The sequence below is a fragment of the Lissotriton helveticus genome, chromosome 2_1 (assembly GCF_964261635.1).
Source record: "Lissotriton helveticus chromosome 2_1, aLisHel1.1, whole genome shotgun sequence".
Taxonomy (NCBI): domain Eukaryota; kingdom Metazoa; phylum Chordata; class Amphibia; order Caudata; family Salamandridae; genus Lissotriton; species Lissotriton helveticus.
The window spans coordinates 516,305,701-516,324,194 of NC_136059.1; the positions used below are offsets into that span (position 1 = coordinate 516,305,701).

Consider the following 18,494-nt stretch of genomic DNA (forward strand, 5'->3'; position numbering starts at 1 on the left):
CTGCTTCCTTCACACTGCAAGGCACCTGGCATGCCTGAGTGACCTAAACCTGTCAGAATATGTTGAAGAACTGATTGAGGGCAATGGCCTCGCAACTGGTTTGGATGAGAAGCTGACCTAAGATTTCACCATAACCTTACCCCCTTATTTTTACTGAACTCACTGAACATATAAACAGCAGATAATACATGTTCCTTGGTCCACTGTGTCCGACACGAGTGCTGCCTTGCTCTGGGTCATTTGCAAAATCCTTGTACTCTACTATTTCCTTCCTCATCTTGCAGCCAACTACAGGGCTTGCGTAGATTAAAAGTGCAGGTTTCCAAGGGTGTGTTTTAGTTGATAAAAAATGCATATACTCCTCCGGACACTACATATGCACTTTGGGTGAAATTAATGCACAACACTGAAAGCAAGAAAATTGTAAGTAGTAAACTAAGCTTTTAATGTACTATCGAAGCGAGCTCCGTATAGTGTATTGTTAACTTGGTACAGAAAGAAAACCTAGGAGTACCTTATAAATACGCGCCTACAATTCAGATAAAGATCCAGTTTCACAGTAACTTCAGTAAAATATTAAATGATTCACAAGCTGAAACAATGTTTTTTGTAGGCAAACATACTATGAGAACTCTTTAAGTTCAGAAAAATCACACGTATGCCATGTTTACATTACACTTTTCCAAAAATGATCATGCTCACGTTTCGAAGGTCCTGTTTTAGCAAAACAAATGGCAAGTTCAAGTAACTTTTCAGACCAACATATCTCACTACAGTAAAGTTACACATTTTAACTTTGCATTGGAACAGCAAAAAGAAAGTGATACATTCTATCAAAGGTCCAAATTCACAAATACATTCCAAAGGTGAGTGAAAGAATCCCACACTAAATACCTCATGTTAGACTAATTGCAGGACCATGTATTACAATTTCCCATACAGTTTGCTACCAGGATAAAAGGGATTTAAATTATCTAAAAGTATTACCTTACTGTTGTTAAGGGGTCTAGCACACAAACCTTCCAATCTGCAACTTCATAATTCGTACTTCCCATCTTGCTCCGCAGAGCCTTCACTAGTTCCTTTAGGTAAGACCATATGGAGAAAAGCATATCTAACAGTGTCCTTCTACTATGTTGATAGTGTCCTGACAATTTAAGTCCACACTCTGAAGATACATTCTTAAAACCTGTGAAGCAGAGCTACAGAGCAAGTAACATAACCCAGGCACATTAATACAATGTTTCCAAAAAGGCTGGTAGCTCCCAAGCCACACCACTTTCTATCTGAAGGGTGGTAATCTACTACGTATGAGAGTTTCCAAGCATTTAATGATCCAAAAGCTATGGTGATCAGTACATTACTGCGTGAAGGACAAACCTTGCTGTGTGGTTAATATACAAGGAAAGGGACAAGTGCTCAGAAGACAACACATCATGCTCCTAATATCTAGAGAAAAGAAAATGTGATTTCCAACAGAGGCTTCACTTTGATCCACTATTCCTTGATACTGCAGAAAATCACTTTTCGCTTGCCTTCAACAAACCATTTGAAGTCCTTTGGGAAAGTGCTCAACTGCTTGGTGTTAAAATGTATAATATGAAGTTATACCAAATTCCTTTTATATTCATCGGCTGCTCGTATATTACAGTAGGCAGATGAATTCTAAAAACGTCCGTCCGTAAGGTTTCTGTTAATTGCATATTCCCAGGAAGTAGAATATTCCATAATGTAGCAAGTTTCTTTGACAGTCTCTTAAATGGGTACACATTACAGTTGGGGCACTCGCAATACACACATTTTAAAGATTGCCTGTAAAGCTCATGATGACTGGTATTTCCTTTGCCGCTAATTACAACCTGCCTTCTGCAAGTATTACAGGCAGTGATGCAATGAAGCGATTATCGTTGTTTTGACATTGTCTCTTAGGAACCTTGAGTCAGAATTTGAACAGATGTTTTTTTTTCCTTTTAAGGTCACTCCTACTCCTGCAATATAACTGGCAATTTATTGTGATGGATAGCACCTAATATGTTATTTTTAAAAAACAAAGAGCACTAGTCGTAGGATTGCTATTGTGATCAAGGAAGCATAGAATACGAACAGATGTAAGTATTGAAGCAGTCCAAGATGTCAGTTCTAAAACAGAATATGAAACAGCAAACAGTATGTGATGCATACTGATGTTTAATTTCTCACAAGGAAATGAGGAGGAAATCAAGTCTTCCTCTAGGAAGTTCATCTTCATACTCTCAAAGCTTGCACACTGCTCACAAATATGTTTTGGTATAACTAAAATGTATGCGTAACAAATCAAACCAATATACTATATTAAAATAATTTTTTTTTTTTAAACTGTACTTTTGCAACTCTTTTATCGCTGAATTAGAATAGCTCCTTTTCTCATATTAGGAAATTGATAATAAAAATTGAAGAAGCTATTAACTGCTCAGATGAAGTGCTACATATTCTTCACAGGGAACTGATTTAAGATTTCCATAAAAAAATTGCCCATTTCGTTAACCCGATCATTGTTTCAGAGGACTGATTTATTTTCCGTGAGGGCTCCAAAAATAGCCAATTCAAGAGTCAAGTTGTCTCCTTTTTTCCTGGAAGGCAGGTCCATTTGTACTCTCTTATTGGACTATCTCAATATGGACTCTCTCATTTCTTATCTCCTGCAAGATGGAATTTAACTATATAGCCTGCAGATTGACCTTAAGATTCACCAGCCACTTTACCAATTTAGTTTTTTAGCGAGCAAGCTCAACTCCAAACATAAGACTTAAGAGTTTTTGAAAGTTATATATTCAAATAGACAAAACAAACTAACAAAAGGCGCTTTAAAACTGCAAACAAAAAAACTATACAAAATGAAAAAAGTAAATACTGTGACCTTAGTGTAAACAAACTAATCTATATGAACAATACATATCTACTTAATCCAGGTTTGGGATTTGGAACTGATGTTACAGGTATTGTATAATAAATATCTCAAAATACTATTGCAATGGGTTTTGATGATACAGGAAAATATACACTGGAAATAAACTTACAGCTAGTTTACATTTCTTGCAATTAAAACGGAGTTTTTCATAATTTTACCATGGATTAAAAGTGCAGTATACTCCGAGGTGCATTAATCTAAAACAGTTTAGGGGTTTTAGGCACTTGGCTGCACCTTGTGCTTCTCAACATTCCCCAAGGTAACATAGACTGCCTGACTCCCAGACACCCAAGCAGGTTACGCTACATACATAATGCTTACTCTTAGGAAATCATGCATCTTGTATCACATTACACTGTTAATCACCATAGTACAATTCTAAGCGAAGAACTATGTTATAACCTGTAACAATACCTATTCTAAAAACTGAAGGGTTATTATTAATCTGCTTTCATGTAAATTGTACTATAGCATTGTTAGAACCAGTGCTAACCAACTATTGTGTGACGTGCTAATAACAGTTACAGATGAAAGATATTCACTGAATTGTTACATATGTACATGAGTTTAACACAAACGTATTAAATTAAGCAACATCCAGGACTCCTGCAGCCACAAGTTGTCTTGAGAGCCAGTCAAGTCCTTCATAGAGTCCCATGCCACTTCGGGCATCACAGCCTTGAATATACCAGCTGCGACCGCAACAAAGTTTGTGGAGACTGAGCAGTTCGGTCACCTCTTCCACTGATAGTGCTCCTGCAACATCCTGAAAGACAACCAATATTTTTTTTTAACTTGAGTAGAATATTAGAAATGAGGTGCATAAGTACAACACTATTTAAAGTATTTCTGAATACCACTGACAAGAATAATAAGGAACAATGAACTTACTGTCACAACATATTGCAAATAAAGTCAGAGACACAGAAATCAAAATGTTTGCTTTAACGTCTAATCAGAATATCACAAGCCAACGCTTTCCCCATCAAGAATATAACCATTAAACTGATCGACAGAATACTGCTGTTCCAAAAACATTTTGCATTAGCAGTACCTTTAAAGGCAAAATTTTGGGAAGGGAAGTAAAGTAGATCTGTCTCTGTAGGTCTATGCCTCTGCTCACTTTCCACACCCAGGTGTTGTTGCGAGGGGCTCATGATCACCAGAGACAAGAGTTCATTTCTGCACTGATACCTAGAGTAGAAGGCCTGTAGTGTTTTAGAGCTTCTACCCCCTTCTGTGAGCTGGTAATATTGAGGAACCGGATGCTTGTTCTCCCTATGTGCAATCCAAGATGACGTCCAGGATTAAGGGTAGAATGTAGCTCCCATAGCTACTGCGGAAAGAAGAGCGGCTCCAGAGTGAGGAGCCGCCCCAGTGATGCAGAGACGAAGATTGTGGTAATCTGCTTTGGATTCCAATGGAGTCTTGGCGATGAACCAGTACTCTAGTGCTTTCTTTAAGCAGTAATACCCTGTGTAGCAAAAGATGTGTCGGATTCTCCAGCAAGGTGCAGCAATCCAGAAGTAGTGTGGGACAGACATTACTGTGACTTGCCCAGGTGCATATACACATCTGCAAGGCATGATATCATTACGTGGTGCTAGAGAAACCCCGCTATGGAGAGACCAGAGGGGTAATGAACAGCAGATTTGTGAAAGTAATGTTTAATCATGCTGCCAAAAGTACAGAAAAGTAAAGGCCCCCAAAGATAAACAGGACACCTGCCCGAGACATCAGTGTGTGTCAACCATCTGAGCTGCACAATGATCAAAACCCATGGGAAGTCAATATAACCCATGAAGAAACCTTTTCACTGGAGCTTCTGAAATACCCAAGTGCTACTACTGGGAGTATAAATCACGGGATGTCCTTGACAGAGCAATGTTTAGAAGACATATCTACAAAGGTCATTTTAGAATCTCAAGACAGGAGTGATGTCTGGAAACTCAAGCTCACAAAAACTAAGAAAGTATTCCTCAGTATGAAGATTTTAACAGTGATACCATCTGCGCTATGGAGTATCTGGAAAGAGACATGGAAAACCTAGAGAATAAGGAAAACACATCCACAATACAAGTGCTTGGAGTTCCTGCACTGCCAGATGGAGAAGACAGTGTAGCCCCCTTGCTAGGTTTTGAAATCCAAGGTCTTGATGGATGATCCTACAACTACACTGGTGAGTCATTCAGGAGTTTTCATCCCCACAAAGGACCCCAAAAAAAGGATTCCCCAGGAAGGAGGAGACCATAATGGATTTAGGATCCCCTAAGCAGATGAAAATAATTATCAGTGCTGCAGCTAGAGCAAAGAGTTTGACTTCTTAAGCTGCAAGATTCTTATTGTCGTCCAATGGAGCAATGGTGGACCACTTGCTCCGCACCGCAAGCCAGTTCCAATAAGTACGTTTGCTACGCAACCAACCCCAACACCAGCCGTTGCGTGATGTCAATGTGCTCCAGATCAAAGAAATGCTTTTTTATCAAATGGGCTTGCGCAGCTCATTAAGTCCAATAGACATATAGTGATGTAAAAATAACTTCTTTATTCCAAATTTGTAAAAATCATCAGACATAGACACTCCAGCCAACGCGTTTCATTCCCTTACTGGGAACTTCCTCAGGGCAATGAAAAGTATTGCACTGGGGCCAAGCACCATGGCGGCAGGTATGATAAATCCTGGACGCTGAGTCAGTCTTCCTCTCTCCTCGAGTGCTTGGCCCCAGTGCAATATACGGGATTGTAAGAAATATTAAACTGTCATTAAAATACATCGGGTATTGAGATATCAGTTACTTATTTGTTCTACGTCATTTGGCTACATTGCGTTACACGGAACAGACGCCTACAGAACCATCACAAATATATAATAGCCTAAAAGGCATACATAGGAACACACGCTAACCTTGGGAAGAGTCCATCGATTCTGACAGTACGGGACGCGAGTAACTACCAAAGTTTGGAGGCATATTCAAGCCGTTACTTTTCAATGCCCTGATGAAGTTCCCAGTAAGGGAATGAAACACGTTGGCTGGAGTGTCTATGTCTGATGATTTTTACAAATTTGGAATAAAGAAGTCATTTTTACATCAATATCTGCCTATTGGACTTAATGAGCTGCGCACCCCCAGTTGATAAAAAAGCAAGATTCCCATTGTCCCCCAATATGAGCTGCATGACACAGAGGACATCCCAAGATCTACAAGTGTATTAAGAGAGAATGTCTTGCCATCAATCCCAGTGTAGCTGCAACATCTTTCTAAGATTCATATGTAGGGTGACATGATCCATATGTTTACCCAACCTCCAACCAGCAGACTTCCTAGAACTGAAACGTAGAGAGATCAGGAAGCGGTCCACCACATCCATCATTTATCATCCTCAAAACCTGTGTGGAACTCATTCAGATTTGATGTTCAGAGCCTATGCAGTGCTCAGCCTGGACAAGACATAATTCCTCCTGTCCACCTGCATCAGCAATTAATTAGCAAGTCAAACATTGATTTCCCCAGTTGGCAACAAGTTGGTTTGGTTCACCCTCAAGACCAACCGTGCCTTTAACCTCATCGATGCTGATGACGGAGCCACTCCGTTACCAGCCACGGACGCGCTGTGCTGGTGACGGAGTGGTTCCGTCACGGCCCGGCCGCCGCGCCTGCGCGGCACGTTCTATTGAGCGGGCGGGGCCGTGACGGAACCACTCCGTCACAAGCACAGCGCGCCCGAGGCTCGTGACGGAGTGGTTCCGTCACGAGCATGGCGGCGCCGCGTGGCCCCCCTCCCCTTAGCGCTGCGGCGGAATTACCGCCGCAGCCAAGGGGTCAAAGAGCACATCGCCAAGAAAATAGATTTCAGAGCATTCTTCACAAGCCTTAGTTCTCTCAGACCTGAATGGAGCCAACACCCTGCAGTATAATCTCAAGGAGTCCAAAATGTCCCTCTTTCAAAAGCATTCTACACAATACAACATGGCAAAAGACAAAAGAAGTCTGATCTCGAAGGTCAAAGGAAGTACACTAGCTTCCTCCGCATTATGTCATCACTTTTAGGACCAGCACCATCACATATAATGTCAGCAGAACACACACTACCACATACAAGGCTGTGAAAAGTGACACAAAACAATGATACATAAATAGGTGGGATGTGGATGTAACCAGTCTACTGTAGAGGCACTCAACTACGATGGGTGCCTAGTAGATGGAGGGACTAATGTAGTATACAACATATTCATCATATGCAAAGGGTTGCATTAACATGGGTCCAGCCAGGGCTGCCTCTCACAATGCTCGATACCAAGATAGACCCTGACGGCAGATATGCGATAGTAGAATGTACGCTAAATAGTAAACCTAAAGTGATTGCGAGCCTCTTTGCACCCTCAACCTCATGGCTAGAACACACAGATTTGCGAACACCTCAACTGGTGTGACTTTTGCAAACCCCGTCCTTGTGTGTGTATGGGAAGGGGGGGGGGGGGGGGGGAGACTATAACTGCATGCATTGCCTGGCATACTTGTAGTAAGGAACGTTGGGGTTACCCAAGTGGAACTTGACCGAAACTTAACCGAACAAAAACAGAATATATATTTTGTTCCTCCATGCATGAACTCATCAAAATGGATATGATATTGTCCGAGTACATGCTTTGGGCCATAGAATACAGAGAACACCTGGGACACACAGTCAGTCAAACCACTTTATTTGGTTAAGTTAAAACCATAAAAGTACAGACACAAAATACATACATACATACATATATGTGCAAAAATACAATATAAAGTGTCCATAGTGTGATACAATCCGGCAGTGGGCAGGTTATGTGCAAAGAACGCAATACAGTACTGGCCAGGTAAAGTGCATTTACAGGACAAAAGTAACAATACATCCAAGATAATTGATATAAAACTCATTACAAAATACCAGTCATAAAAACCAAGTTTAAAAGGATAAAATCAAAATTAAAACCTCATTAATTATGGGCTCTTCTCACAGCTATTTCTCAACCGGACAGCTGCCGTAAGAAAACTGGCTATATAAAAGATCTCATTGGGGTCACTTAGTAACTGTAAGTACAATAAGGCTGGCTTAACTTGGATAAAACCCTTTCTTTTTAGTAAGGGAAAAAGAAACCTCTTCCTGATGTCACTATACAAGTCACAGAACATTATTAAATGCATTGTGTCCTGGGCTGAAAATTTTTCGCAAGTGCATGGCCCTAGTTCTTCCAGCCTGCACCACCCCTTGGAATTTCCCAGTGAGAGGTGAATTAAATTAAAACGGAAGCGTGTAAGGAGTATACGATGGAAAGATCTAGTCACAGTTTTCAGGTAAGGTTCCATCGACGGCGTAGTTTTTAAAAGATAATGGGCTTTTACCGTTACTTTTTTCAGCTCCAATTCCTCCCGTTGTACTGCCCACAAATTTAAAAGCTGTTTCTTCACCCCGCTGGGATCCATTTTCGTGATCAACCCAGGTTCATCATAAAGGTTCTGTCGACCAACAGTTACCAATGTTTCCCTTACATAAACAAGCCACCTAACCTTATGTACACCATCCAAAGTGAGACAATCCCTGATCAGTCTGTGATTGAGGTCTAATTCTGGATTAAGCCACAATTTAAGCCAAAAAATAACTGGCGCCAACCTGAGGGTATCGGTTATATAACCCACCCCCAGTTCCTGATGTACAGCATAGGTGGGTGTTGATTGGGGAACCGATAATATACCCCGTAAAAATGTATTCTCCTCTAGCTGTATCCCCTCCATAGCTCTATACCCCCAGATAGAGGAGCCATATGTTGCAACTGCGATACATTTAGCTTTGTAGATGTTCACAATTGCCTCAACAGGTTTGGTTCCTAACCGTTTGGCAAATCCATTTATGGCCGCAATTGCCCTAGCCATGCCATTGACTTTAAGTTTATATTGAGCAGCCCATGTACCTTTTTTCATCAAAGAGAATCCCCAAATACATAAAAGAAGTTACCCTGGTAACTTCGGAGCCTTCGAAATAAAAAGCCCGGCAATTTCGTTTACTCTGGCAACCTACACTCATTACATGTGACTTGGACACACAATTTCCAACCACAATCCAGTACTGGTATATTAATTTTAGGGAAGGTATGCTGCGGGCATCCCTACTTGGCGGTCACAAACACTATCCTTACAAGATACAATGGTTAAAGACAGTATCAGGGCTTACATTGAGCAATACTTCAAAGATAATGAAGGAATGACTCCATAAATAACAATGAATATGGATGGCCTACTAGGTCTATCTCTAGAGAATATACATTCAGACATCATATACGGGATGTGAGAACCTTGATAGAGATGATACCAGGTGGGAGAAGGAGATCAGGCAGTTGGATATCACAGCGGTGATGGAACCACAAGTAATGAGGGACTTAATAGGCACAAGAACGACTTATAAAGAGACATTGTGGGAACTGTGACAACAGGACTAAAGGTAGTGGAGAACTAAACAACACAGTGAGGGCGACAAGTCAGGTAGTCTTGGCTGTTTTGAAGTGGGACCTCAAAATGCCCCATCCTGGTACTGAGGAGCCCAGATGAGGATGCTATCAAACACACCGACATAAACAACGTTATGCAGACTTAAAAAACAAAGCTGTACACTGCATCCAGAAATATTGTGAGAGAAATATCAGACAACTATATTGAAGGACTTGATTTGAAGAAAGTGGTCAATGCAGGGTGTGACACTAAACGAGCCATTAGGGTCAGATGAGATCAAAATGGTAATTAGAGAGTAAGACTGAACAGTTCCCTTCCGGGTTTAACATCAGATATAGTGCACTATCGGCCAGCAGACTACTGCCAGTATACCAGAACATAGGATACTGCCACAAGCTTTTAGGGGAGCCGTGATATAGGTTATCTCCAAACCACATCAAGCTCTGCTTGAGGTGTCTTTATATTGCCCCCTCTTCATGTTGAACACAGATTGTAAACTGCTAGAGAAAATAACTTGTGAACAGAATTATGTCTTTTCTAGACAAACTAATGCATCCAGACCACTCAGAATTCATCATGCAGAGAAGCACAGTGAAAGACATTAGAAGGCTTTTCCCTGTCACAGGAGAGTGCTCATGTGAGGCAAGACTGCTGAATGTGGTGTCCACGGATATGGAAAAAGCCTTTGATTCTCTTTATTGGTGATATCTATTTGCAGTCCTGTTCAAGATGGGATTTAGCCCAGGGATAATTGGGTGGACCAAACATTTACCCATGAACACAACTGCAAAAGTCAAGATGGGGAGATACTACTTCCAATCATTTTTTGGAATCACTTCACAGAGGGGCACAAACAAGGGCTGCACACTATCCGCACTTTTATTTGCACTGTCGATGTAACCCTGTTATAAATAGGTTCCGCCCACTTAGAACGCCCAGGTTTGTTTGCTTTTTAGATCACCCAGATTGTTTAATTTTTACTATACTGTGGGTGAGTCTCACTATTGTGTCTCACCCACAGTAATCACATGGTAAATAGACTGCGCATATTTACAGCCAGTGTCCGCCTTTTAAGATAAGGCCGCTGTGACGCAGCTAGAGTAAGGGGCACTTGGTTGGTTACACCTATTCGGACGGTGCGGTTGAGACAACAGTTGTGCATAGCCCAGGAACTGATCACAGTTAGACTAATGCAGAGGGGACTATCCAAGGTTAGATGGTGACTTGAGATAGGCCTTATAATATTAGTGTTACAGCAAACAAATGGCTGGGCCCAAACTGGGGTGGCGTAGTGGGCAAAAGAACGATGGATTTAACCCAGATTTTGTGACTGGGGGAGAATGTTTGCATTGTCAGCATTCCGTCCATCATTTGTTTGTTGCAACACTTTTCGCCCTAAGTGGGATGGGTATGCCCAGACATGGGTCCCTTGCTCATTGTGCCACTGGAATCAAGCTAGCCTGGCTGAAGAAGGGTGACATACCCTGAAACCCGTCCCAGAATGCTAGTTTCCGGTCCAGGGAGGACCTGGCCTGGCAGTTCGGTCTGCACTGTTTCCATGGGGCACAGGGTCAAGACTGATTTGCATATGGCTGGGTCCAAACTGGGGTGGTGTAGTGGGCAAAAGAACAATGGATTCAACCCAGATCTTTTGACTGGGGAGAATGTTTGCATTGTCAGCATTCCGTCCATCAATTGTTTGTTGTAACACTTTTCAGCCCTAAGTGGGATGGGTATGCCCAGACGTGGGTCCCTTGCTCACTGTGCCACTGGATTCAAGCTAGCCTGGCTGAAGAAGAGTGACATACCCTGACACCCGTCCCAGGATGCTTGTTTGCGGTCCAGGAAGGACCTGGCTTGGTAGTTCGGTCTGGACTGTTCTCATGGGGCACAGGGTCAAGATTGATTTGCATATGGCTGGATCCAAACTGGGGTGGTGTAGTGGGCAAAAGAACAATGGATTTAACACAGATCTTTTGACTGGGGGAGAATGTTTGCATTGTCAGCATTCCGTCCATCATTTGTTTGTTGTAACACTTATAATATTAGTGGGAACACATATATCTAAAGTCAGTATGGTTTACTGTTTTGTCTGCAGTGACACTGCATTATACATATGGGGGAATCTGCCTGAGAGTGCCGTTTCACTTCCCTTAGGCCTATAAAGTATGAAACTGGGGTGAAACATGTGCAACCCAGTGTGAAATCGCACGTTTCAAGATCATACATGTACACATTATGGGTCGTCTAGAATTTTCATACTTCTCTGGCTCGGCTCAGGTTCTACGCCTTTTGTCACCCTGCTGGGCCAAGTTAATTATTCTGCTGCTGAGGGGAAAAAAGGCCTTCCCACCCAAAAGGAGTAATTGACAGTGATTCACCCAGCTTCCGAGTAGAAAGGGAAGGGGAAGAAAATCTGCATCTATTAATTAGCTGTCACATTGTACCAGGGTTGGGACAGCCCAGGCCCACTGATCAAAGGAGGAAGCCCAGACAACTGGAAAAGTGGTGGGAAAAGCCCAGGCAGTGATTTCAGCTAGGGTTGGAGCTGAGGCTCCGGGAGGAGATATAAACAGTGACTTCTTGATGGCGCATCCATGAATTGCCCCAGCATGCTGTGCAGGGGATTGGTGTCACTACAACGCATGCTTTTACCACGCATGCCTTTACAACGCGGTTTTTACCACGCAGTCCATTACAACGCATAATGCTTTTAGGCGCTGGATAGTGAATTACTTAATTTACTATTCCAACTCCAGTCCCCGTGGATAGCAGGGAAGGTGTTGGATAGTATATTAAATACATTCCCTATCCTAGAGCGCCCCCCAGCGCATTGCGTTGTAATGGTTTGCGTGGTAAAAGTTGCGATGTAATGGTAGTGCGTTGTAAAAAATTCGTTGTAACCGTGCTACACCTGTGCAGGAGGGTTGGGATGTGGCACCCTAGGATTCACCAGGGGTGTCTGGCTTCTAGAACTTTCCAACCCATTTAAAAACACTTGCCCAAGGGAGAGATAGTTGTTGTTGGATTTGGACTCTGGACCTCGACAACAGCAACACAATGGAAAGCTGGAGGTATAAACCCCTTGATGGACTAAGAACTCGCCTACAGCTGATCCTAGGATCAGTGGATCTCTTCAGGACAAGCTCTCTGGCAAGTACATCACGTTTTAGGCCAGTAGGTCTGCTGGAACTGCATCTGGTGGCTAGCGCTCACCATCAGGATTAAAATGAGCACATTATCATTAATATTGGCCCTACGGGGTCCGAGTTATGGGCATTAGAAATGTGATCCCATTTTAACATGCCCGCAATCAGTGACGGGTCCCCTTGCCCGTATCGGGATTGCCCCTGGGGTGCCATCTCCCTGGAGACTGACAAAGCCAGAATTTTGCCCAGCGAGGGCAAAAATGGAGATCTGGGGGCCCGGACACCACAGCACAGGAGAGGATGAATGGGAAGCGCTGCCGCACCCTCCAGGAATGGCCATGGACTGCCTCCTCTCTCCCGTGCCTTGGAGGAGGAGGGAAGAACCACACGGTACAGGACCAAGAAAAGGAAGTACGGCTCCCGTGCCAGGCAGGGAGCTGACCGGGGAGCGAGTGAGTGAGCTCACTGCGCTATCCCAACTAAAAAGAGGTCGGGAGTGCCTAGGTGAGACCAGGGACCTCAGACAAATGCGAAAATATGGTACGAGACCGCTTTCCAGTAGTGTGGCTCTCCCGAAAGTAGAGCTGATAGTTATATATTCATAGCTCCTTGAGGATGAGAAATTCTTCATAACTAATAAACCAATTTCTTACAAAGCCTTATTGGTAATATTTGGCGGGGGGTGCACACCAGAGCATTCTCATTCTCATAGGGAGGCTCAAGTACATGTATTCCTGTAAAATGATATGCATTTCTTTATTTCATACAGGAAGACTTGCAGGCACACTGAAGGTTTTACGCCTTCAGAGATTTATCAGGCTACACATAAATAAAAAGAAATCACCTGAAATTATTAAAATCACTAGAAGAGCTGGGTTTGCAATGAAACTTGAAAAATATCTAACTTATTAGATGGGAACCTGATGAAGAACTTGTCGGGTGCCTACACATTTGTGTCGTTTTGGAAGAATTTTCCCTGTCTGTGATGGGGTGAATTGCTCCAGCTATAACAATACTGCTGGTGCAATTTGTTCCTATTATTTGCCGCTATCTCGTTAAGCCTGCCCAAACTGTTTTTCACTGATGTTGATATTGTACTTAGACTAAATATGGAGGTTAGAGACACAAAGTGTAACTAGTCAAACCACAACTACCACTTACTGAATGAAGGCTGGGAACACTCAACCTAAAGAACTACTATTTGACCACACAGCTCCAATAGCTGTGTGGCGGTGAGGTAGGTTGTCAAACCAGTGCGTCCCCAGGTCCATAACATATAGACAATGATAGGCAAAACACTGCTGCTACTATGCATTCTCTTGAAAAATTTGGTTAGGCAAGATAATATGACATTACTAAACATCACAAGTCAGTGCAGAGTATTGACTAAACAAGCATTTACAATGCAATGGTCTCGGCATTATTAAAGGTAGAGCTATTGGCATTGCTCATGAAATTTTTTTTAAAATCATAAATAAATGCCATTGTCATTTACATTGCCAATAGCTTAATCGTTAAATAAATGGCATTGACATTTACAATGCCAAGAGCTTAATCGCTAGCAAATGCATGACCTATTACATGACCTATTTTCAATATTGAAACCCAGCAGCTGCTCGCTAATATTGAAAATAATCTCTGTGATCCGTTCCCATTTCTCATATGTGAGGTCCTTTTTTGATCTTAAAAAAACTTTTTTATGGATGTTGCATAAAACAAACACATTTCTTTGCAAAATGTCTGTAATAAACTCTCACACATCACTCACATTAAAATTAATGAAAGGAAAACGGTATTTAAAACAATCTGTTGAAGAATTATTCAAGGTCATCAGGGCAAGACTCTGCAGAACAGCAATGGCTCTATCAGGACCCCCCTGAAAGCCAGGGGCCTTGGGCCAAAGGGCACTTTGCCCCTGCCTTAAAACGTCTCTGCTTACACCATATCTGCAAGACCATGAAAAGCCACGCCAAGTGGCTTTGCGTTGCCTTGTACATATGGTTTAGCTCTCTGCGCCACTGAGCGTCATAAAAAGTGATGCAGTGCCAACGCCAGTGCTTTTAAATACGCCCCATGGTATGGGGACTATGGAAGAGAACAGCTTGCCATATGTTAATGAACAAAGCGCTGAGGGGTTTCATATTTTTTGATAATTGGCATGAGAACTTACCAGCAAACTGTGCCTCCCACCGCCACCCCATAAATATTGAGTAGAGTTTGGATGAATAATAAACATACCAGCCTGCCAAGTGTCACATATCTTGTGTTATAAGAAAGTATTTTGTCACTGTACCGCATTACAGCAATTAAAAACATTGTCACGCAAATAAGCTTAGTAAAAAGACCAACAGCACCACCCCAGGAAGAGACGCACTAGTAATGTAATACATAATAAAAAAGCGGCCTGCCAGTGCGCTAAAAGTGTCTTGCTCTGCCTAAGCCTCTGACATTTTTCTCTCACAATAGCGAAAATGAATCAGGCTCCATTATCCGGCATCAGATCACAGATTTAACCGCTTCTGACCCAGGCAGTCGGACAAGGGGCGAGCTGAGCTGACTCAAGTTCCAGGGGGTTTCTCCGCTAATTTAGTTCCGGGGCTAAAATCAACTCCCCACCCCAGTCTCATCAGGACGCTTCTTCCCCAAGCGACTAGTCTCCCGGCCCCAGTTGTACAGCCAGACCCCTACCGCCCCTGGATGATACGTCAACAACTTCACCTGACCACCAGGTGTGTTTGTTAAGTGTTGGGTGGGGGCGGGCACTGTGTCCATCCTGGCGCGCGCAAATATTTAAATATTAAAAAGCGCCACCCCAAATCACCAGTCCAACTACCCCATCCCTGTCTGAGCAGCCATCTTGAACGCGGTTCCTCAGCTCTGCAGAGCTAGAGGGAGTCCTGACTCACAACAGACTGAGGTACGGGCCTGAGGGTCCGAGCTGGAGCCTGCCCAGCACAGCAAGTGGCTCACCAGAGCAGCAATTTAAGGCAGCGAGAGGTAATCAACCAACAAGGGCACCAGGCAGAGGTGGCAGCTGTGCCTGGCGGCGCTGCAACATTTGAAAGGAGAGTGGTGGTAGTAGTGGCCATGCCAAGAGTTTCTTAGCTTCTCAACTTATGCTATGGTGGTGGGGGTGGTCGTCGTGATGATAAAAGCAGAGTTAGGATGAGCTCTCCCGCAGTATTCACCCCTAGAAGCATAGTCAGTTGGTAGGTGGCCAATGGATGAGGCCTTAATAATCACTGGGCGAGCGGTGGCAGAGGGTGGCTGGGCTGAGTGTCGGATGACATCAGGACTGTGTAATGGCTCTCCGTGATTTTTCTGATTTTTATACTGGAAGGGGCACTAGACTTCATTGATTCTGCTCACGAGAAAGTGCCAGCCTTAGTCGTAGAAATGTCACTCATAGTTAATCACACTGAAATGGTGAAACTGTCACACATAGCAGCCATCTGTAACATTGGCAGCTATGAAACACCCTTGCATGTTTTTAAATATGCCTGAAATTCGAAATCTCTCCGGCGCTGGGCAATTAGGATCGACTTCCCGCTGTCAGTGTCTGTAAATGGCCCCTTTTTCTCTGGTCTGTGTTTCAACACGTCTAACTTCCACCTGTGCACTTCTCAGGTAATCATTGCAGCGCCAGACAAACCCGCAACGAACATTCCAGGAAAAGTCAAACATGTCCTGGGCGATGACAGACCTACGCAACCAACACAGGTGGTCGCCCTGGTATTCCAGGTTTAAAACTGCGCCCCCTCCCATTTACCAGAACAATGCAGGGAATGTGAGCCGCCAGGAAGTAGATGCTGCCTCGGAGATATGTAATGTATGACTGGCCTGGGGACGCAAAAATAGGTGACATTCAGGGAGATTACGGACGGACGTAATGAGAAAAGCGGGGTACTTTTAGTGTTTTCCTTCAGATTTAATAGTGATGGCCAACTTTTCCAGTTTTTCGGATATACTGCCCAACATCTTATTACAAAAAAAAAGATATAAAATATAATAGATCGCAGGTAAAGTTTATAACTCATGGAAACCTACCCAGATGGAAAGCTAACAAGCTTTGGTAAAGACAATAGGTCTTACCTTTGGGACATATTGGCGTTGAGAATAGTAACCATGTTGTACAACATCCCACACAATGGTGTTTCTTTTATTTATCAAGTTGGATTTTGGCCTCATACATATGCTAATCCAGGGTGTTTGCGAAGACCTGGGACTGTCCATGGTAAGTTGCTACACCTGTCCCGACAGAGAGAGGGACACCAAGGTACCCTCATATGTCTGACTGGAATTGTCGTGAAAAATACTTTTATTTGCTTTTGTTAAAACCGCCTTGATATGTACAATGCAGCACAATTAATCTAGATTAAAATTACAATAAAACCTATTCTACATGATGTAATTGATTCTAGGGCGGGCGTGGCTACGCGGGCATTGGAGTCGGATATGCTTAGTTAGAGCTCTGTTGCTGGCTCCCATTTCCCAGCTACAAACATCCGACACAGCAGGTTCTCTGGACCAGTGACCTGCTCCGTCGGGCCCTGGTCCAACCTGTAAAATGCAAAACAGTATCTGTGGCACGCTGTGAAGTCTGGAGCCGCCACAGACGCCCGGGCCCACGTTCGGTGCCAGACAGCAGCGAGGCACTGAGTGGAAGTTAAGGAAGCCCAGCGGAAGTCTTCACGCAAGGCTGAGGATGCACCCCACCCAGTAGGCTGCGATACGCAGCGGCGAGAGGCGCTCTGTTACACTGGAACCCCGCTGGACATTGACAGGGCCTGGGGGGGGAGGGGGGTGGGATCGACCGGCGCCCCAGCCAACCCACCGGCATGGCGGCCAACATTCAGCTGGGGATCTGCGTAGAAATTTTATAATGTGCACTGGATCCAAAATGGCACACAGGCAGCCCAGAGCCCGGATTCATCTTTTAAAGTGCACCCAGACTCAGAAGCACACGGGGGACGGTGCCGGAGGCGCGTCGGGACCAAGTGAGTCTCCGATAAATAGCAGAGCGGTACTGGAAAGTGAACGGCACAAAAAAAAAATGGTGGCCACAAACACCCGGACAATTTCGGATTCGGGGGCGTGCTTTGGCTCCACTATCGCATTTGAGCGTGGAATCCGCCTTCTCATCAAACAAACGAGAGCCATCAATGGGCATGTCCATGAGCGAGGCCTGGTCATCCCCGGAGAGGCCATTGGTTCTCAGCAAGGTGTGGTGCCTAAGGGCCACTGAGGATTAAATTGCAGTGCCCAGCGAGTCAGTTGCATCCAGCCCACATTAAATTGGCGAACTTGTCTGAGTCCCCTCTTCAGCAATTGCATAAGAGAGTATGGTTAGGGCCTCCTCCGAGACCAAGGACAGCACCTGCACAACTGAGTCCAAAATGCTATGGGAGTATCGGCCAAGAGGCATGGACGGAGCTCTGAAACTTTTCAGACACTCATCCCCAGTCACAGATCTGGGTTGAATCCATCATTGTTCTTTAGCTCACTTCGCCACCTCAGTTCAGAATTAAGTGAGCAAGGGACCCACGTCTGGGCATACCCTGCGCTTCATCCATCATCTCCTTGTGTTTGCTTTGTTTTCCCTAAGTTGGCAGGGTATGCCCAGACGTGGGTCATGCTCACTTTGCCCTGGATTTCAGCTAGCCTGGCTGATGATGGGTGTTACCCTGAAACCGGTCCCAGGATGCTTGTTTCCGGTTCAGGGAAGTCCTGGCTTGGCAGTTCGGGCTGGACTGTTCCCATGAGGCACAGGGTCAAGATTGATTTGCATACAGCTGGGTCTGAATTGAGATGGCAAAGTGAGCTCAAGAAGGATGATGGAGTCAACCCAGATCTGTGACTGGGGGTGAGTGTCAGAAAAGTTTTAGTGCTCCATCCATCATCTCCTTGTGTTTGCTTTGT

At 43.9% G+C, this 18,494-nt stretch overlaps 1 protein-coding gene across 2 annotated transcripts in view; it reads right to left on the bottom strand.

The window, feature by feature from the left end:
• Window positions 1–421: 421 nt before the first annotated feature.
• The window catches only part of TRIM23 (tripartite motif containing 23), a 712,673-nt gene continuing 694,600 nt past the window's right edge, over window positions 422–18,494 (bottom strand). For both annotated transcript variants that reach the window (XM_078675155.1, XM_078675156.1), the window contains one exon: window positions 422–3,713. In XM_078675155.1, the coding sequence (XP_078531281.1) occupies window positions 3,534–3,713 (180 nt within the window). In that variant the 3' untranslated portion in view covers window positions 422–3,533. The remainder of the gene's footprint in view (window positions 3,714–18,494) is intronic.